Source organism: Lytechinus variegatus, chromosome 5, assembly GCF_018143015.1.
Source record: "Lytechinus variegatus isolate NC3 chromosome 5, Lvar_3.0, whole genome shotgun sequence".
Lineage (NCBI taxonomy): Eukaryota > Metazoa > Echinodermata > Echinoidea > Temnopleuroida > Toxopneustidae > Lytechinus > Lytechinus variegatus.
The window spans coordinates 8,446,417-8,469,050 of record NC_054744.1 but is presented as its reverse complement, the minus strand read 5'-3'; the positions used below and the strand labels follow the sequence as shown (position 1 = coordinate 8,469,050).

Sequence of the window (22,634 nt, the reverse complement as noted above, 5' to 3'; positions counted from 1 at the left end):
GAAGCAATATTAGTATATCATACAACTAAAAAAGACAATGAATGCATAGCAACGAGCTGCCATTGGCTGTCAGGATAAACAAATTTAGCTTAGTAAAAAGCTGTTCATTGATGCAAAGCAACAGAAATAACGCAAGGGTTCTTACACACTCCTTCTGGAGGCACAGTTGCTTTGCTTGAATAGGCCAGTTCGTAGTTACTTCATGGGCAATTTTGTTCAAATGACCTTTCATTTCTTTCATCATGCTAGGCAGATTTCAAAGCAAGACATTACGTAAGCTTGTCTTACATAGCAGGATGAAGAAATTGAATAGACCAGGTGACTAGAATAGCATTCAAATGAACACTTAATGAAGGTATTTGTTGCATTCCTACTTTGAATGCATAATATATCTTAGCATGTTGCACAGTGTACTTGACAAACTGTGAAATACCAGTTGTTCGTGGAAGCATTGTTGTTTTTTGTGGATGTAAATGAAAACGACAATTCAAAAGAATATATGAATAATCAATACATCAAAGTTGGTGCTTATCTCATTAGATTTTAAAGCACCATGTCACTTTAGTACAAATGACCTTCTTCTGATCATGCGTAGAATCTTTTGATCATGCGTAGAAAGGAACTACGAACTGGCTTATTAACGACTGTTTACTAAGCCTAATTTGTTCACCTTGACAGCCAAATGACAGCTTGTTTAGCGTCCATTATTTCTTTCAGTTCTATTATATATCGTTTCGTTCTAGCATTCTTTTCATTCGTGCGATTTTACCCCAATGAGTGCATGTTGAAAAGCTTGAGCATGTCTGTTTTTAATACTATTTTCCAATTCTCCCGTACCAATCGTGTATAATATGAAAGCTCTTTAAAGTATATTTTAGTTGATTCACTTAGTTTGATTTTAAATCCAAAACTAATCCTAAAAATCTAAGGTGTCTTCAAAACATTTATGAAGACAAAGAAAGTATGATTGCAGAGTGAACTCTGTTAAGCAATAAATATGTAAACTGCTTAATTAAAATACAATATTCTGGTAATTAGTTGCAAATATTGTTTTTTAATCCATGCATTTCTTCACTCGCCTATAACTGGATTATTTAGAACAAATAAAGCAACAAATTTCAAACCGTAAACATTTTTTTTACAATGACTATATAAAATAATGGTTACCTGCAGTTAATATGGTAATATTGAAATATCATTAATTATTAAACTGCTGAAAATAAATATCTGCTTGAATATTGGAAGATGTCTACATACAGAGCGAAGGGCATTAATATTATGAGTTGGTTTTATACAATATATATATATTTATATATATGGATTTAATAAAATAGACAAATGGCTGTATAAAGTATCAACAAGTTTTGAACATGAAAATGGGGGATTGAAATGGGAATTAATTTAACGGGGATAATGGGAAAATGACTATACTCCTGTTGATATATGAACCTCCATTTAAATATGGTTATAAAATATAATTCAAATCATGTGTATGAAAATATGTGATAATTCATAATTTGTAACATACTGGAAGTTTGGGGTATTATGAAAATATATGTTAACCATTATGAATTGGATCACAGTAGGGACAGCACAAGCATGGCAAAAGGTGATTGATTTTATATTGGTGGGAAAAATTGGAGTTAACATATAACTTTGCATAGGTATGAAATATATAAAAATATATACATGACAGATGACATAACAGCTTGTGTATTGAGAGTTGTATACCAAAGACAGGAGATTAAAAGTAAATGAATTACTAGATACCTCCCACCCCCCCAAAAAAAAAAAATAAATAAATAATTATAATATGGAATAATTAGAAATGATTAGAATATATGTTGAAAAAAAAAACACCTCACAATGTCTGACCAAGATGTTATTTGTGTACTGACAGTGCATGACCAGGTACTGTGAGAATATATATTTGTATGTAACAGACCTGCCAACCTGAAAAAGAACATTTTAGTATTTTTAAAGCTGAAAATCAGTATTTCGGTGAGGAAATCAGTATTTTCAAAAAATACTAAAGGACCACACATACAACTGACACTTTAGAAATCAGTATTTTACATGAAACTATCAGTATTCTTCTCACTTTTCAGTACTAAATACTGAAAATCAGTACTACTTGGCAGCTCTGATGTAAGTAGGAGTGTATCTGAAGCTATGTCAAGGGGAGGGGTGTTGAAGGGTGGGGTAAGGGGAGGTGGGGGCAAGGGGAATGCAAACTAGGAGTGGAGGAAAATTTCACCATGTGGCAAACATCTATTCAAACGGACGGATGATCATTCCTTAAAATGATGTTAGCCTTTAAACACACAGTGATAGGCAATGTAGGAAGTGGGCAAATTAAAAAAAAAAAAATTTTGATACCAAACATCCTCTCCGTTTGACAAGCTAATTACATCCATAAGATAAATGGTCGTACCGTATTCTCACATCTTGAAACTTTCCAAAATTCATTTGGTAGCTATCATTCTGAGTTCTACGATGTTATGCTTTGTCCTACTGTTTGTGTTTGATTTGATTTAAATAAATATTATACTATACTATATTATATTATACTATATACTATACTATACTATACTATACTACACATAATAACATAGGCGGATCCAGGGGGGGGCCCGAGGGGCCCGGGCCCCCCCTATTGGCGGAGCAAAAAAAAAAGAAAAAAAGGGAAAAAGAAAGGAAAAAAGAAAAGGAAGGGAAAAGAGAGGAGAAAAGAAGAAAGGCAAACATAAGAGGAGGAACATGATTGAATAAAATAACATGAGGGGAAGACTTTGAAAATAATTTTTTGAAAAATCTAGTTGTTAGGAAATAAAAATTTTCGCTCGCGATTCGCGCTCTTATTGTCTTTTAGGGGATTTGCATATCTTGCTCAATATGGAGCTTGAAATATCAAACTTTGAAGTCAATATACAAAACATATTTCAGCTGGGAAATTGAACTTTCATTATTTTGTTTGATTTACAAATTGATTTAAAAAAAAGTGCTCTGTAAAAAATGTCTGTGTTATGGTCTGAATATTATCATTTTCTGCTTGCGCTGCGCGCTAGCAAAATTTGATTTATCAGGTACCTATTATTTTCCTGTATTCCATAAAGTTCTCAAAAAGTTCCCTATTCAGGTCAGACTGTCAAAACTTATCAGCTAGCGCTGCACGCGAGCATTTTGATTAGTGAGTTATGTATATCCCAATATTAATTCTAAATTAAACTACTTTGAATGACAGTTTATCAAAAAATTCGGCTCGCGATTTCCGCTCGCATTGATAGATATCGTGCATTTTATGCATAATTACAAAAGTGCTTTAAATGTCCAGTTTTCAGGCCATAATATTAACAGATTTTGCGCTCTCATGCTTAGGAAAAGAAATAGGAAGAAAGTCATCATTTTCTTATGATGACATATAGAATGTCCCGGTCCTATGTAAAAACTCAAGGTAATAATAATAAAATACATCAGCTCTTTTTTAACTGTCATCCATCACGATTCACAATTTTCCCACAAATTGTTTGCAATACAGAGCTTAAATTGACCCTTTGTTAGATCGGAATATCATGTTTTTAGCTCGCGCTTTGCGCTCGCTTTATTGATTTTCATGATAAGAAAGGTACTTAGAATACCCAAATTCTAGGTCGAAATCTAAAAGCATACGTTAATTCATATACGCAGATTGTTATCTATTTTGATCATTATCCAGTTTCAGATCACAATATCAAAAAGTGTCTGCTCGCGGATAAATAACTTATCCTTTTCATGATTTACAAAACATGAATAGAGTGTCCAGAATTTTTCCACTCGCGCTTCGTGCTCGCATCAATAAAGTTTAGTTTATATACTTAGAGTCCTTCCAAGATTACAAAAAGTGCTTAGCATTTCCATAATTCAGGTAAAAAAGGTCAAAATTTTTCAGCGCGCACTTTGCGCGCGCAATATTTGAATGTTGAAATATGTAACGTCTTCATGGCTAAATGCAAGCAGTCCATAACAGGTACAATTTCGAGCAGTTCAAAACATATACAAAAAATTTCTGCTCGCGCTCTGCACTCGCATTATTAATGTAAGGAAGATCCCCACTTACTCATCCTTTTCATGATTTACAAAACTAATTGAATAGAGTGTCTTGTTCAGTAGGTCTAAATCTCGAAATTTTTTGCTCACGCTTCGTGCTTGCATGTTTAATTATATACCTATTCTGTTAAACAAAAAGTGCTAAGAATTTTCATTCCTTAGGTAAAAATGTCAAAAAATTTCGGCTCGCGCTTCGCGCTCGCATTATTTGATTTTTAAAAATGTGTAACGTCTTCATGGCTAATTGCAAGCAAGTATTTAACAGTACCTTTTCCATCACTTCATTTCTGCTCACTCTTTACGTTCGTAGTAATTATTAACTTGCATACACATTTTTTTTTTCAGGAAGACAAACATTTCCCAGAATGTTCAAAATTTTAGGAAAAAGTACATAAGATTTCAAAAAAATTTAGCTCGCGCTTCGCGCTCGCATTATATAAATAAGGGTTATGGTATTATACATTTATGTTTCATAAGAATAAAGCTAAAAATTGACCATTAGGACTACCCCTTCAAAGAAACAAAAAATCCCGGGAAAAAATCATATTCGAGCGGCCGATCGGGGAAATATGGCTGAAAAAAATTCCGGGCCCCCCCTATTGGCGAAGGCTGGATCCTCCCCTGTAATAAACATAAGTGTATATTATTGGGCAATTCCATAAAATATGTACATCCGAGCCCCTATATGTGGGACCTTCATGAAATTTTCCGTCTCTGAATTCTTGTTCTTTTGACAGTCTGTAATGTTCTCAAAGGACAATAACTTGGTCAGTTTATGAAGTGAACTGAGACTTGAGAAAAAAGGGGGTCGGACGTACATAAAGGTTGAACATTTTATGGAATTGGTCTACTGTCAATGCCTTTGTAATGTTTTGCTGCTAACTCCACAAAGATATACTTACCCGCCTCCTTTGACTACAACAGGTGGAGGATGCCTATCATCAGGGATGAAATCCGGTTTCTGTCCACCACTGACTTGACCTTTATTCCGAGAATTGGGAGGGTACTCATGGCTACCCTTCCCGGTATCCGTCCCTGCTGGTTGCCGTGACGATGGACCCCGCCCTTCATAGTGACTGTGACTAGATCGGACCGATCGATTGCTGCTCCTTGCTCCTTGGCCGAGTTTGTCAAGTTCGTTCAGGAGTTCACTCACGGCTAGGATATCAACACCGGAATGAAGGCGCCCACCGGCAGCGGGATGCAGTCCGTTGCGGAGTGGGAGTTGGTGGCTACCCGTGCTTATGTTAGAGTTATAGCTGCTGCGTTGCTCAAGCCCACCGTTAGGAAGTTGTAATTGTTTGACAGACCCATCCGATCCACGAGGCCTGGATTGGTCGCCTTGTGATGAGATTTGCTTGTCGCCCGAGGAACGGGAGCGAGGGAAGGGGTTTTGATGATTGGTAGAGGAGGAAGATGATGATGATGGCGGAAGCATAGAAGTTTTGGGATGGTTGTTTTTTGGAGCAGAGTTAGGAGCAAAGTTCGATGATGGATGTTCTCGCTTAGAGACGGGGTGATGCTGCGGAATGGAAGAATGCGGTGGTTGCCGGGCGTGTCCCTGGTGGTAGGCGTTGCCCACCTGGCTGGGGTTATTTCTGAGAGGTGGAGGGGCGTTTGTTTGGACGGGTCTTGGCTTCAACCTGGCGAAGCGTAGAAGAGGAAGTGAAAGAAGAACAGAAATGATGTACAGACGAGAAATGAATGGAAATGCATGCATTGCTATGGTCGCTAAACAAACACAATATTTGTATGTCTATACAGTCGAAGGAAGAATGAAAGACCACATGAAACATGGATCATGTTCAGAGCGAAAGTTCCAGTGAAAAAAAAAACAAGACAAAAACAAATGAACAAGAATGAATGAGGAAGAATGGGGTTAAATATTAGTGCCTTTTCAAAACATACATCTTTTACAAACAGCATTATTACATTCCAATGCAATATGTAGTTAAACTGGTAAAATGAGAATATAAAGGATCATTAGGATATATATAACAAAAATATGATTTTCCACACATGCACTGGATTAGATACAATTGTTATGCAGGACCATGTTCCGTCAATTACCTCTCCTTTTTGGTGTACGAGGGGGTGCTATTTTAACAAGATATCACACTTTGTGAGGATACCTTTGTTATTTTCTGAGCTGCAATAAAAGAAATAATGATTTCAAATATAATACAATGACGGGAAGTAAAATGAATTGGCAACTTCCAAAATAAAGAAATGCACATCATTATAATAGTAACACTAATATATCAGTGGCTTTTTTAAAATTTCATTACTAAAGTGATAAATTTTTCAGTATGTTTATTGGAAAATAAACAATAATGACACGAGTTAGAGAGAAAGATCTACTCATATATATATTTTGTAAATATCTTAAATCAAGTTTACATAGTTCCTAAGGCAAATGTAATTAAAAAGATAGAAGCATTATTTTTTATAAAAGCAGACAATAATATGCTGCAAGAATTGAAACTAGAAATCCCCAATAATGCTGTAAACTGTTGCAATTTGTTCTTAATATATTAAATGAATATTTTATTGATATTTTTAAAAGATATCTTGCAGAAATTAAAATGCTTTTCCCTGTTCTCAGACATCGCATGAGAGAGAAAGCCTTGAGTTTTACCTTGTGTTATAAGTAGTAGGCTCTTCTTGCTCAAAGCCAGAGTCTTCTCTCGTGTGATGTACGCCAGGTCTTACGGAAGATGCAGGGTTGGGTCTGATGGGGTTGCCATTGGCAACAGGAGCATGGGAAGACGTGTATCCAGGGGGCGGGGCATATGTTGATGGGTGTGGCTGGTCAGCATGAAACTGCATTGACCCTGTCGATGTTTGTGGTTCAGAATAAGGCATGGGAGGCTGTTTATGGTAGAGATCAAAAGACCAAGAGAGAGAGAAAAAAAAAAAGGTGAAAAGATGAAGTTTGGTCATCATAAGATATAATTTAGGAAGAAACTGTGTAAAAAGGTTGATCTGAGCAAACATGGGCAATAATGCATGAATTTTTTTTAGTGAAAAGTGTTGGAATGAACAAAATGATGTTAAAAAATAGCCACCATTCTACTGATCCTCACATATATTCACGTGGTCTATAAGCAGATTGGCTAATCCTGAGATCGTCTAACATAATCATAGCCAAACTTATCTGGTCAACCAGCAGATGGTCTAACTCTCAGATCATCTAACACCATCATGGCTAAACCAACTTGGTCTATTAGCAGATGGTCTAATTCTCAGATCAGATCATCTAACACCATCATGGCTCAGCCTACTTGGTCTACTAGCAGATGGTCTAATTCTCAGGTCATCTGACAAGATCATAGCTAAACCCACATGGTCTTCTATCAGTTTGATCAAATTACCCTTTGGTCCAACCATCACTTGGCCTAAACTGTCATTTAATCTCCATTTAGTTAACTTATTAAAAATGCCATTTTGTTAAAATCAAATTTTTGCTCACAAACACTCTATCTAATCTTTATGCCTAAAGTAGGCCAAGTGCATATGAGTCAATCGGGTATGGCCTATCTGGAAATTAGACTAAATCATAAATGGGATAAATGGCAATTAGACCAAATGGAAAGTATTCAAAGTGGGTGTAGACCTGGGGAGCATTTCATGAAAGGACTTGTCAGACGTTTTATCCGACAAGTCCCATTTTATCCGACAGTTACCATAGTAACAGTGCTTCTCAGCCAATCAAAATACAGAAAAGTTGTCAGATCTGACAACTTGTCTGACAAAAATGTTGATGAAACGTCCCCCAGGGGTCCTGTTCCATAAAGAGTTATAACTGTTGAAACTTTGCCATCATGGCAACTACCATGGTAACCTTGATTTTGATTGGCTGCTGAGCCCTGTTGCCATGGTAGTTGCCATAATGACAAAGTTAGAAAAGTTAGAACTCTTTATGAAACGGACCCCAGGTGGTTATTTAACTTTGAAGTTCGATCATGTGCTTACCTTTTGTTGGTTTATTGCACTATCGTACTGGTCCGCTTCAGATTGCTGTTGATGACTGAACATCCCCTGGCCTCTCTGAGCGAGAAGATAACTTGGTATATCATCTCTTTCTTCTCCTCCTCCTCTATTTGCATCTGACCTAGAGGGCCTCCCATTGGCATTTGCCTGGATAACGAAATAAGGATTTTTTTAAAAGGAATTACTAAAGAAACTGGAAAATCTTTGAGAGATCTGAGCATGCTTTTACAGGATAGAACAGCATTTAACATCACACTCTAACGAATCCCAGCCATGGCGTAATTTCCTTCAGCAAGAAACTCATCCACATTGTGCTGCCCTCAACCCAGGTGAGGTGAATGGGTACCCGGTAGGAAGAAATTCCTTGAATGCTTGAGCGCCTAGGCAGCTCAGCTAAAGCCGGGGTAATACCGTAAGTAACGGTGTATTAACCGCACCCCCAACTTTGGACTAAAAAAAAAAAAAAAAAAAAAATTCTCACATTTACATGCATATTTGAGGTACGAAGAAACAACAAGTGGAATGCCTCTGGCCGTCTCACCTGCATCACGCGGTTCAATATAGCAGCAGTGCTGACTTTGAATACTACTCTAACTCGCACAAGATGTTCAGTGATACATGGTTACTCTTATGTCCACTTTTTATGAACTAGACCAATAAACTTACAGAGATATGATGGTTATTCACCAAAAAACCCCAACATGGCCAAAGTTCATTGACCCTAATGACCTTTGACCTTAATCATGAGACCTGAAACTTGCACAAAATTTTCAGTGATACTTGATTACTCTTATGTACAAGTTTCATGAATCAGATCCATAAACTTTCAAAGTTATGATGGTAATTCAACAGATACACCCAATTCGGCCAAAGTTCATTGACCCTAAATGACCTTTGACCTTGGTCATGTGACGTGAAACTCATGCAGGATGTTCAGTGATACTTGATTAACCTTATGTCCAAGTTTCATGAACTAGGTCCATATATTTTCTAAGTTATGATGACATTTCAAAAACTTAACCACAGGTTAAGATTTCGATGTTGATTCCTCCAACATGGTCTAAGTTCATTGACCCTAAATGACCTTTGACCTTGGTCATGTGACATGAAACTCTAATAGGATGTTCAGTAATACTTGATTAACCTTATGGCCAAGTTTCATGAACTAGGTCCATATACTTTCTAAGTTATGATGTCATTTCAAAAACTTAACCTCAGGTTAAGATTTGATGTTGACGCCGCCGCCGCCGCCGCCGTCGCCGCCGCCGCCGCCGCCGCCGTCGCCGTCGGAAAAGCGGCGCCTATAGTCTCACTTTGCTTCGCAGGTGAGACAAAAACTAAGTTTAAGATTTCAAAGTATCCAAAGAGATCAGAATGCTCAGTAGTGAGCATATTATTTACTAACAAGCTATACTTACCTATACCATCTCATCAAATTGCTATTCGTTACCCTAACTCGAATAGCCACCGGTAAAAACTCCCCGAAAAAGGCTAACTGCATTCAGGTAGCCTGGGAAACCCGTCACGGAACGAGACCCATAAAACCCGGTCTCCGCATATAAGCCTCCTCTTTCGTAGCCAAGGAGGGGCGAAGTCTGCAGGGGAGGACGGGTGGGGAGTTATAGGTAAGTATAGCTTGTTAGTAAATAATATGCTCACTACTGAGCATTCTGATTTACTACACTGCGCTATACTTACCTATACCATCTCATCAAATTGCTAGAATAGCACGGAAAAAAACTGGAGGAGGGGCAGAAATGAGACCCTTTCCAGACATGATATCATAACGATAAAGAAACTGATAGACTATAAAATGGAGCAGTCTCCCAACTGGAGAAGCTACCCTAGGAATGAGGGGTAAAAATAACATCAACCTCATTAATGAAATATATCAACTGGAAATAGTTTAGGAACGATTAGGACAGGACAGAACCGCCGAGGCAAAACCTGTGTCTCGGCTTATAACATCGGATAAGTAATAAGATACAAAGGTATTGGAATTGGTCCAATAGGCTGCCTGGAGAATCTCCTCTATAGAGGTACCCTGAAAAAGCGCCCAAGATGTTGCTATGCCCCGTGTATCGTGGGCTCTAATGGACCCTGATAATATGGCGTCCCCTCCACCGGACTTGATCCCCTGTACTAACCATCGGGAAATTGTAATTGGACTAACAGGGCCGTGAGGTTCTATTGAACTAATGAAAAGTTGGTGGGAAGTGCGAATACATTTAGTCCTATCAATGTACCACTTCAAGGCACGTACAGGACACCATAACCTATCTTCGGAAACTGACGAGAGATTGTTAATGGCTGGAAGAACAATTTCACAAGGTTTAGAGCTTTCTTTTTGATTTTTAGCTAGGAAACCTGGTCTAGGGATCAGGCGGACTCTGCCCTTCTCCCAACGGATATGACCCGGCCTTACCGTGAGTGCATGAAGCAAACTACGTCTTTGACCTGAAGCTATAGCCAACAAGAAGGCTGTTTTAATGGACAGATCAAGGAGGGAGCATTTATGCATGGGTTCAAAGGGGGGTTTCGCCAGGGCCCGAAGGACCCGCGGAAGGTCCCATTTGGGGAAGAGTCTTCGGCGAGGAGGATTCTGTAAGAAAAAGGATCTTGTTAGTCTGGCAAGGACAACTGAATTTGAGATAGTTTCCCCATTAGAGAAGCCTGAATGAATGGCTGCTATGGCTGACCTGTAACCCCTTATGGAGGAGACAGATAAACCTTCATCAAATAGTAGAAGTAAGAAATCTGCTATCTTACCTAAAGAGGCAGAGGTTGGATCAATCTGTAAACTGTCACACCACCGGAAGTATCTCTGGAGTCTAGAATCATAAGTGTTCCTGGTGGAGGATCGCAGGAATCTAGAGGCCATGTCTGCAGCTCTCTCCGAAAGGCCCGCTTTAGTTGCTGATTTCCTGAGATGGGCCAGAGTGTTAGGCAAAGTCTTTCCGGGTTCGGGTAATAAGTGTCCGTCCCGGGTTGTTTTAGGAGGTCCACCAGTGGGGGTAGTCTTTTGGGAGTCCCCACTAGGAGATCTGTAAGTGTTGTGAACCATGGTCTCCTCGGCCACCAAGGTGCGATGAGGAGAACGTAAGCTTCTTCCTTCCTCACTTTCTCCAGCACTTGAGGTATTATGGGAAAGGGCGGAAAGGCGTAACCCAGGATCCCCTTCCAAGGGATTGTTAGGGAGTCTGTCGCAAAGGCTAAGGGATCTTGATGTTTCGTGCAATAAGTCGGGAGCTGCTTGTTCAGGGCTGATGCAAATAAGTCTATCTGAGGCTGGTCGCCCTGACTGAAGATTCTCTCCACTATGGTGAGATTGAGTTGCCATTCTGATGGGAGATAACTTCCCCGAGAGAGGAAGTCTGCAATGTAATTTTCTTTCCCTGGGATGTGGCAAGCCTTTAGGGTTATGTGATTGTTCTGGCACCATGCTAGAATTTCCAATGTTAGGAAGCAAAGAGTAGATGACCTTGTCCCTCCTTCCCTGTTTATGTAGGAGACCACTGTGCTGTTGTCTGATTTTACCAGAATGCACTGGTTGGCAACTTGGGGGAGGAAGGCAAGTAGAGCCAGTTGAACCGCCTTCATTTCTAGAATATTGATATGCTGTGCTGAATCTCTTTCTTGCCATTGGCCGGAGGCTTTGAATTTCCCCATGTGTGCTCCCCAACCCAGCTTTGAAGCATCGGTCGTTAGGGTGAGGTTTGGTTTTGGGTTCTGAGTTTGCTTCCCTTGGTTCAGAAATCGACATGCTGACCACAGATGAATTGCATGCATCATCGCATCTGTCATGGGAACAAGATGGTCCCTGGGGTGAATTCTGGGCCTGAAGTGTCTCAGGAAGTGCAGTTGGAGTGGCCTCATATGTCGTCTGCACTGCGGGATTAGATCCACTAGGCTTGCTAATAGACCGAGGAAAATTTGCCAAGTTCTGGCTGGCGAGCATGAGTTTGAGTAGAGCTCTGCACCTACTGACTGGATCTTCTTTATTCTGTGAGGGGAAGGGCGAACTATTAAATTTGGGATGGATATTATCGCCCCTAGAAACTCTGGTGATCTTGTTGGTGTGAACCTTGATTTTTCTTTGTTGATCAGAAAACCTAGATCCGAAGCTAGCTTTCGGACAACGCTTACGTTGTAGGCAAGAGAGGTCCTGGAAGGGCCGAGGAGGAGCCAGTCGTCCAGGTAACAGAAGATAGTAATGCCTCGCCTTCTTAACTCTGCGGCGAGGACTCTCACCAGTCGGGAAAAAATCCTTGGGGCAGGCTTTAGGCCGAACGGAAGGGCTATGAACTGATAACAAACGTCTCCTACTTTGAAGCCCAGAAACTTGCAGGCCTCTGGGGCTATAGGAACATGATAATAAGCGTCTTTGAGGTCTATAGTGACTGCCCATTGATTGGGCTTTATCAGAGGTAGGATGGTTGAAAGGGACTCCATTCTGAATGTTTGATCTGGGAGGAGTTTGTTTATCTTCTTTAGGTTGATTATCATGCGAAAACCCCCGGAGCGTTTCTTTACCAGGAAAACGGGGGAGAGGATGAGGGACTTGTGGTCTGGGACTGTTATGATAGCTCCTTTGTGGAGTAGAGACTTTATTTCTGATTGGAGAGCCTCTCGGCGTGAAGGATCCCTTGGTATGGGGGTCTGTTGTCGAAAATGGGAAGGATGAATTACTCTTGGGAAATTTGGATTGTATCCCGACCTTAGTATCTCTAGAACAAATTTGTCTTTGGTTATCTTTTCCCAGTTCTGTAAGCAAAGAAAAAGTCTTCCCCCTACTGGGACTTGCTGAAGGTGGGGAATGACTAGTGTTTGATTGTCAAAAGTCCCGGTTTTGAGTGGGGGCCCTAAATTCGGTGCGCTGAAAGTGGGCCTGGCGGCCCCGACCTCCACCCCGAGGTTTCCTATGACTTTCCCCGCGGCCCCTTTCAATCCTGGCGTCAACACCAGAGCGAGGGAAGAAGGAGAGGGATGACCCCTTATGTTCATTGTAGGCCTGGGGCTGGGGTCTGGAGCTAGAGCTAGCAAAGGGGGGTCTCTGGGCCTGGCCCTGTCTAGCATTAGCGGTGCCTGGCGGGCTAGGTCTACTCGAAGAGAGCCTATAAAAAGTCTTGTCAGCTGTGGTGCTGGCTGAAATAGACTTATCCAAAACATCTTGAAAATGTCCATGAAATAAGTCCTTACCTTCACAAGGGAGCTTATTGAGCAGTCTTGCTGCCTCTTTTTCAATTTTGAGGGCATCTAAAACTTTGGCTCTTCTTGCCCTCGAGCATAGTAGAGTTGATCTTGCTGCTTGCTCATACTGGAGATCAGCAATCTTTGTGAGTGATTCTAACAATAAGTTTTTGTCACCGGTAGAGACTCCAAGCCGCTCAGCCTCACTAAGAGCGGTTAACAGGCACCCCTGGTACATCGCGAGTCTCATACTGCTCCGGGCGGCCGCGTCCAGCGATGCAAGCTGATAGTCGGCTGAGCGGTAGCTTGAGCTGCGGAGAGGGTTACGGCCCGATCTAGACTTCCTCGCTCCCGCATCCCCGACACGGAAAGCAACGTCCGGGACTGAAGGTGTGCACAAAAAATCCTCAAAGTCTTGAGCGGCAAATCGATAATCCCTCGACACTTCTTTACTGATCGGTTTAAGCCGAGAGTGTTGCTTATCTAGGCCCCGAAAGCAGGATTTATACGGGGCATCCATCTTGATCGCCGGACTAACTTCGTCCGAACGAGTAAGGGACGAGTTCAGGCGGAAGATTGACTTCTCTCGCTCAGTTTCGCTACTAGTATTGTCTTCGGCCCGAAGTTGAGGGCAGTATTTAGTCAAGATCAGGGCTGACTGATGCCTGTTCCCACTAGCCGGAGTATCGCGTTCGTGTAAGTCAGAACTCTCTCGTACCCCCAATGGTGATTGTCCTCGTTCGAATCCCATATGCTGGGCAGCTTGGAGGGAATGCGCGGGGCTGCTAATAGAATTAGATGGTGAGAAATCGCCCCAATCTCTTCTGCGAGATGTAACAGGTCGGTGGTAATCAAATTCCGAATCAGATTCTCCAACAATAGAAAATACTTTTTCTCTACGGCTAATACGAGGCGAGTTATCATTAGCCCCCACTCTGCGACCGTTACGAGGCGATCTAGACCTCTCTCTACGTCTAGAATGAGTCGAGTCTTCATTAGACCGTTGTCTCGGGCGACTTTGTCTATTACTTGCCGGGCTGGCGGTAAGCAAATCCAGAGGGTCGGGGTCTGGAAGGGTCGATGGCGGCGCCCGCTGGGGAAGGGCCACCTGCAAGGCTTGCAAGATCCAACTACCCGCCTCGGCGGGGTCTGGCAATGAATGGACTGACCTGTCACAATCCTGGGCCAGTCGGCTCTTTTTCTGAATTACAGGGGGTTGTAGTGGGTCAAGACTTTGAGTCTGATTGTCATGAGAACACGAGTGGTCATCGCGAGGCCTCTTCTTGCCCGCCCTATTCTTTGATGAGGAGCTACCCCGATCGGAAGGAGTGTAAACAGTCTCTTCCGATTTATCCATACCCTTGTCTACCTCCCGCCTATGGGACTGGGTGTCTGATTGTGTAGAGGTATTAGCCGGCGTTGTCTTGGCCGGGTTATTAGTGTTAGGATTCTTGTTCTTCGGCTTTGTCTTGGCCGCCTTATCATTATTTTTCGGCTTTGTCTTGGCCGAAATATTGACCCTCGGCTTTGTCTTGACCGAGTTATTCTCCCCTTGATTGAGATTTGGGGAGGCTTGGGAATTAATGTTCATGTCAGTTATTTCTTCAGACATCGTGATTCAAAAGAAAAACACTGAAGCGCGGTGGCTAAACGTTTACTCAGCGACGTCGCGGTAACGAAAGAGGAGGCTTATATGCGGAGACCGGGTTTTATGGGTCTCGTTCCGTGACGGGTTTCCCAGGCTACCTGAATGCAGTTAGCCTTTTTCGGGGAGTTTTTACCGGTGGCTATTCGAGTTAGGGTAACGAATAGCAATTTGATGAGATGGTATAGGTAAGTATAGCGCAGTGTAGTAAATAATAGCGGTATGCGGAAATCTGCTGTTCTTGATCAATTCATCTACAAATGTTAGAAAGAAAGAACGGTCCCGACAATATTGGCCACTTACACACTCACTCACCTCACATGCACAGTCACAGTGTACACACACACAGCACTGCCATTACATTGCAAACTACGATACAGTAGCAGTCATGCCAGTACATCTTATCAAATTATGATCTGTGTCTTTCCCAGCGTAGGAGGAAGAAACATTCACATTTCTTGCATCACAACCTCACAATCACTTTCAGAAATTTGATGTCTTAGCATGAATTTTGGATACGGGATTACAGGAAGGTTCAAGAAACAAAGAAATTGACATTTTTTCCAGTTGTTTTTTTACGGCTTCGTGCCGTCTCTCTCGTACGTGGTTTACATGGTATCTTCTGAAAAGCAAAAAGAAAAGAAAAAAAACAAGCTGGCGCAAAACGGAACTTTGAATAGCGCCAGCTTAAGTCGCACTATAACCATATCACAACGCAATCTCTAAGCTCACTCAACTCTCGCTCAGCGGTGACAAAATATTACTGAGTATGCTTGGCGTCTCTTTTAACTTAGCTAGGGAACTTCACTACTTTGAATCGAGAATAAAGTCAAAATTAGTGTCATGAAGGTGGGTGCGTTTGTTTTGGACAATATTTAATTAAGATCGTAATAATCGCTTCCCATTACCCGCGGCTCATACCCCTCTAAACGACATTGCCTGGCGGCTACGCCCGGCCACTCGATATGTTGTGAACTGGCAGACATCGTACATGTACGGGAGGGGTTACAGTGGGCTGGCTCAAACCCGTCACCGTGTATAAACCGCACCCCCGACTTTTGCTTCTATCCCACCAAGAAAAAGGTGCGGTTTATACACCGTTACTTACAGTAATAATAGCAGGGCCCGCTGGTAGAACAGTTTTCTAAACTGAAGTGGCTACCCTGGGCAAATATAACTATATTATTATTATACTATTATTATAATGAAATAAAGTCGATACCATGCTAAAATTGATGTATGGCATTTTATCATGATAAAGTCTATGTTTATTTTCTTGTACGACCACCCTGAAAGATTATTTCGAGTTACCTGGTCTTGTTGTCTTTTGTGTCTTCTCCTGCCACTACGCTGATCGTCGCTCTCATACGTCGACGTCGGTCTCGTCGGACGACCTTCGCCTCCCGTTCCAGATTGAACAAGGTCAAAGGCCATTGGGTATCTGTTCTGCCGGCTTCTATGTGGGCCTGGATCTGTCTTGCGGGTGGCCGTAGAGCGTACGCTTCCTTGAGCAGAATGCATACTCTCCGTTCTGTAAAAAAAAAAAAGATGAATCAACCACTGAATCGAGATCATTTTAGTTCATTAAACTGAAATAAAATGAAATAAAGAATTCCTAGATTTCAAGTCTAATTTTTTAAAAACACTATGTTTGCAAGAAATTTTTTGTATACAGTAAATAATGCCAAGATTGTGGGGAATAAGAATATTTGAAATGTGTCATCCTCATAAAAACATGCAAGTTTTATATCAACAAATTTTTAAAGTAGAATGTAAAATCATGCCTGAGAAGTTTCATCAGTCAGATCGTTATCTAATATTTTTCTCTCCCATTCATCAAAATCCATGTAATTTGAAACCCTGTTTACAAAGACCAACTGCCTGTAAAGACAATTTTAGACTTCCTTGAAGCAGTATCATTTTTTTTGTACTTTGTTCATTTTTATTACAGGAAGCCCCAACCATCTACCCTTTATCAAATCTCAGGTCAACCTTTGGAATATATATATATATATATATATATATATATATATATATATATATATATACATATATATATATATATATATATATATATATATATATATATATATAGTCCGTCCTCTCTTATCCGGCCTCCCCTTATCAGGATCTCTCTATTATCCGGACGCACACTTGCCAAGATTTTTTTTCATTTTTTTTTATTCAATCTAGTACGTGAGGAAATGAGATTTCAATCTAAACTCAATCCTTTCTCACTTTGATTACGGGTACATATATTTCCCAATAAAGTCAACCTACAAAAAAAATTATTTTCATGAAATTATCTTACCCAAATCCCCCAAAAAACTTGGGCATGATTATTTCCAGTAAATCAGGGTGCAGCGCAAACATATTTTCATCACGTTTCTATTTTTGCTTCGTGGGAAAAACAACACGTGTCTCGCTAGCTAACGTTAGGCCTCAATACAGACAGCGCCATCTATCATGTTTGAGCCTACAGTCAGTGTAACAATGGCTGACATTGCGAAGCTGCGATACCCGCCGCGATAATCTAATTGTAAAACTTGATTTCATCGAGTCATTCTCTTTCTTTCGAGGTATGCTCGATGTATACCTCAGTCATTTTAGCAGGTAAATTATCCAAGAGTTTTGGCCATCAATTGATTTCATTTCTGTAAAAACACTGCCTACAAATTGCAATGATACTGCAGTGAATACTGTCTGTATGTCCCACGTCACTACAATAGTGTAGCTACCGCCGTTGGCCTGGGGAGGCAACCGGCAGCGCAGCTGCGTGTATTTGATATTGGGTCTCCCAGATCCGGATAAATCCCTTATCCAGATTGGTGCTGGTCCCAACGTGTCCAGATAAGAGAGGTCGGACTGTATATATACAGCATTAAAATGATTTCATGTGAATAACTTTGTTCACTTTACAACAGACTATGATACTGTATATGAATGTCAAAATGAACATCACTAATCTTTTATCAGTATACCGGAAAGATATACATCATAAACAATGTATTTCTAAGGAACAAAAGATGCGAATGGAAGCTAGCTTACTCATCGGGATAGTCTCCTCTGCTTCTCCTGTAGACATTACTGGATGGACGTGACCTCTGACGGGTAGGGGAATGGGATACCCTGATGGCAACGCCATCATCAGTACTGAATCAGAGAGAGAGAGAGCGTGGGATAGAAGGAAGAGAAAGAATAAATATCAAGGGCATATTCATGTTATTTATTTCATTTTGACTTTATTTGCTTTCTGGGAACACAATCATAATAGTGAAGATCAGTAACATTTCTTTTTCTCTCTATTCAATAAAACCCACTCAACTCTATTACCCCTGTAAAAATCTTAACTTATATTAACACAGCATTGGGAAATATAATTACATTAATATGGATACGTAAAAAACTGAGAACTCTATATGACACTGAGTGCGTTATTTTAAAAGCAACCATCAATATCATCTTGTCATCCCATTTCTATGTCATATACACAGTGTTGTTTTTTTTTTGTTATGGAAAAAGTCAATATACCTCATGCATACTGTTCTACGAGGAGAGCCCCACTGCATAAAGAGTTACCATTATGGTTGTGTCTGGGGTCCGTTGCAGAAAGAGTTGCATTTAAACGCAAGTAAAAAAATCGATCCCAAGTCCCAAATGCGCGCTGTTGATTGGTTGAAAATCAAGTTGCGCATGATTTTTAGAGTTGCGATTGATTGCAACTCTTTCTGCAACGGGCCCCTGGAATCCTTGATTTTTGATTGGTTGATGATCAACGTTACCATGGTAGTTACCATTAGATGGCAAAGTTAATAGTAACTTTTATGCAACATCTAGGGCCCAGCTTTATTTGTCCAATACCCGATCGGGGGAGCATTTCAAGGAAGGACTTGTCAGACGTTTTATTCAACAAGTCCTGTTTTATCCGAATTACCATAATATATATATATAATGTTTTATTGTCCAACTTAATGGAAATTCATTTTGTTTACATGCAAACATACAAATTACAAATATAAATAATCAAGGAGAGACAAAATTAATACAAATACTGGCATGCACGTAATACATTCGTTCTTATACATAAGACGATTAAAAGAGTATAACAAGATCATTGCTGAAATAAGAACAACAAGAAGGCATATTCGGTGTAATTATCATTACCATCATTCTAAAAGTGTTAAATGAGTAAAAGTATCAGGTCATTTTATTTTATTTATTTATTTATTACTTGAAGCATAATTCACATATAAATAATCCACAACTCTTCATTGACCATGATGTCGATACTATTATTATTGTAATCATTATAGTTGCTGTTATTATTATTATTATTATCATTACTCTTGAAGACCTAATAACGGTGCTCCTCAGCCAATCACAACCAACGAAAGCTGTCAGATCTGCCATCCTGTCGGATGAAAAACGTTGTTGAAACGCTCCCCTGAAAATCAAAATGTTTTCAAAGCAAATCAAATGAGAGTGTATACTCACACTACTTTTGTGTAGGGTATATCTAAAGGATCCAACTCTGTAGAAGGCTCTTGAAGACCTAGCTGGATGTGTTTCCGCAATTCAGTAGAAGCCTTTATGTCCTCAATTTGTCTGTTTTACAAAGAAAATTTAATATCATGACTACAAACAATAAGTTATGATACATGGTGGAGCGTTGTGGCCCAGTGGATTAGTCTTCTGACTTTGAAACAGAGGGTCATGGGTTCGAATCCCAGCCATGGCGTTATTTCCATCAGCAAGAAATTCATCTACATTGTGCTGCACTCAACCCAGGTGAGATGAATGGGTACCTGGCAGGAATTTATTCCTTGAAATGCCACCGTGCTGTAAAAGGCTGCGGGGCTAAAGCCAGGGTAATAATAACCAAGTCTTTTGGAAGCGCATAGGGACGTTATGACATAATGTGCTATGCGCTATACAAGAACTGCGTTTTATATATATGAGAAACATGGAGAAATGTGGAGGCAAGACACTTTTAATTTCTTTGACGAAGATCGTTTTATAGATTTTATTGTAACAATTTGTTTACATGATGAAAATATAAAAGATTAGACATCGTTTATTTGTTGGGAAATTGAATAAAATATTTAAGCTTTTCTGCAAAGGATTACTGCGCCATGGTTAACTTTAAAATGAAAATGCATTTTTCTTCAAATGAGCAATGTCGATATTCCATTACTTCGACACAAGAAGAACGGCAACGAATGCAATTATTTGTCAAATCAATATCCACAGAAAATACAGATACAAGTCATCCATGAAGGATGCCTTTGAATCTTTCAACATTTTACAATTCAAAGAGTATTTAAAAATGTTGAAATATTTTAGGTATCTAAACTAACAATTGATGACCTAAAAAAAAGAGAAAAGAAATTGCAAGAATTTTCAAGAATTGAAATCTGACCTTCTTTCTTTATACCACTTGTATCCCTCAGGAGTCTCTGGTGACATGTACCTGAAAAAAATAAATTATCATGAAGAATTTACAAATGAATATTTATTCAGAAATTTTAGAATGTAAAGATTTACTCAATAATACTACTAATAATTGCTTTTTATATACTGCTTCATCAATCTACGACTGCTCAAAGCGCTTCACAATTATTATTACCCGGTCAATGGATTCATAGCTTTGTAGTATTATTATTATTTATTTGGCGTCACCTGTGCCTGGGAGGCGAAAAGCGAACTGAATCACTGTGACCCACAGGTCTCTCCTCCCGATATAACTGATTGGGGGGAATGCAGGTGGACCACTACACCGGGGTTTCCCCCTACTCTTATACGAATAGTGCAGTGGGTTCTTAACGTGCAAAGGTGGTGACTCTCCTCTACACGGGGCCTCTATTTAACGTCCTATCCGAGGAGTGTTTTCCATTGTAACATAGCCTGCATCTATGATACATGGGAGAGACGTTTACACACAACGCACTGGCTTCAGTCATCCGCCCGGGGTGGACTCGAACCCACGATCTTTGGTTCGACGGGCAGACGCATTACCGACTGAGCCAACACCGCTCTCTATCATTTTAGCAGCCTGTTAGGTGTACACTTGCTAATGGGGCTTTCACAATTATTTGTGTGCATGATCATCTGCGATCATTTGGTCACAATATATGTTGCACACAATTGCAACGGTTGTAAGCAGTCGTACCACCAATTGTGGGAGGGGCTGAAACCAATCACAATGACGGTTGTTTCCTTAGATTGCGTGGAAAATGTTGTAACAAGAACAATTCCTTGTATACTTTACTTGATACTGCTCGGTTTATTGTTACATTGGTATGAAGGCAACAATTCAATAAAATGTCAAGTATGCCTTTTTTAAAAGCTTTTTCTGATTAAAATGCAATAGATTAGCTACTTATTATTGTTCGTAGTAATAGGTTCATTGCTATTATTATTATTATTATCATTATAATCATTATTATCATAATTATCATCATTATTATTATAATCATTATCATTAACATCATCATCATTAATATTGTACTGTTCTTTTCCCAGGAAGGATCAAAGTGCTTACAAGAAAAGGAATATGTTACAAGTATCAAATGAATTTTTGCAGTCCTAAAACTCTTTATTTTTTTCAGTTTAATTCTAAATTTGTGTATGGATGCATATTAAGGCAATCTAGGGACTAATCATGTTCAAAAACATAATTTCCATGTACATTCATACAATAATGCCAGTAACTTTCACTTTTAGCAAGCAGAAATCATTTCTAAAATCCAATTGAAAATATGGATTGAATTACATGATTAAAACCTTGAATTTGATTCCATCATTCTTTTTTTATAAATATTCTGAAACCACCCCCTCTCTATTTCTCTCATGTTTGAGTTATCCCCCATACACCCTCAGGCAAGAATAGCAAGAAAACATATCCCATTTCAAACAAGGGTAGACTATGCCCTCTCATATTACCCCATTGGCCCTCTAAGGAATCTTGGTTAACCCCTTTAACAATCACCCCCATAGCCCTTGATCCTACCATCAAACTAGTCTCCCTACTAGTACTGAAGTTTATTTTTCACTATAAAGTGTGATCAAATAATTTACTTTTTAGAGCTATAATATTGAGGGCTTCCGGCTTGCCAGTCTTTTTATTAATATCAAAAGAACATCAAAATCAAAGTGGGTCCGTTTAAAAATGACTGAATGCTTAATACATCTTTGGATGTTTGACTATTCTTTGATACAGTAATCACTTTGTGTAATGCAGATTATATAGATAAAGTACTTTTTTGTCCTAAAAAAAATTAAAACCTTTTTAGAAAGTCTGTCAAGTGAAGCGGGGTATCAAGTTCAAAACATAATTGACAATGAGGAATAATGAATAAAATGAATGTGAATACAGTGAAACCTGTCTATAAAGACTACTCTGGAGAGACAAGAAAGGTTGTCTTTATAAACAAGTTCTATATGACATGGTCCGATGGAAATTACAAAAAAATCACCCCCCCCAAAAAAAAAAAATAATAATAAATAAAGAAAAAACAAAGTGGTCTTTGTAGGAAGGTAGTTTTAATATTGAAAGTGTTCACTAAAGCAGTTTTGACTGTATTGTGATTGCAAACAGAAATAAAAGGTAATAAAGTAGCAAAAGTGAGGGGGAGAGTGAGGGAAAGAAAGAGAGAGACAGAGAAAAACAGGAAAGAGGGGGAAAGACAGAGAGAGACAGAGAAAAACAGGAAAGAGGGGG

General features: G+C 39.6%; 1 protein-coding gene across 4 annotated transcripts in view; it reads right to left on the bottom strand.

Annotated features, from left to right (window-relative positions):
- LOC121415202 (band 4.1-like protein 4A) overlaps nucleotides 1-22,634 on the bottom strand; it is a 91,582-nt gene that overhangs the window by 4,278 nt on the left and 64,670 nt on the right. For 2 of the 4 annotated variants that reach the window (XM_041608363.1, XM_041608364.1), the window contains exons 15-21: nucleotides 20,334-20,384; nucleotides 19,409-19,519; nucleotides 17,963-18,067; nucleotides 16,226-16,445; nucleotides 8,062-8,226; nucleotides 6,725-6,957; nucleotides 4,989-5,729 (exon numbers count right to left, since the gene is read on the bottom strand). In XM_041608363.1, coding sequence (XP_041464297.1) covers nucleotides 4,989-5,729; nucleotides 6,725-6,957; nucleotides 8,062-8,226; nucleotides 16,226-16,445; nucleotides 17,963-18,067; nucleotides 19,409-19,519; nucleotides 20,334-20,384 — 1,626 coding nt within the window. Of the gene's footprint in view, nucleotides 1-4,988; nucleotides 5,730-5,755; nucleotides 5,843-6,156; nucleotides 6,236-6,724; nucleotides 6,958-8,061; nucleotides 8,227-16,225; nucleotides 16,446-17,962; nucleotides 18,068-19,408; nucleotides 19,520-20,333; nucleotides 20,385-22,634 lie in introns of those variants that run through there. The other 2 variants (XM_041608365.1, XM_041608366.1) reach the window with 2 other exon arrangements.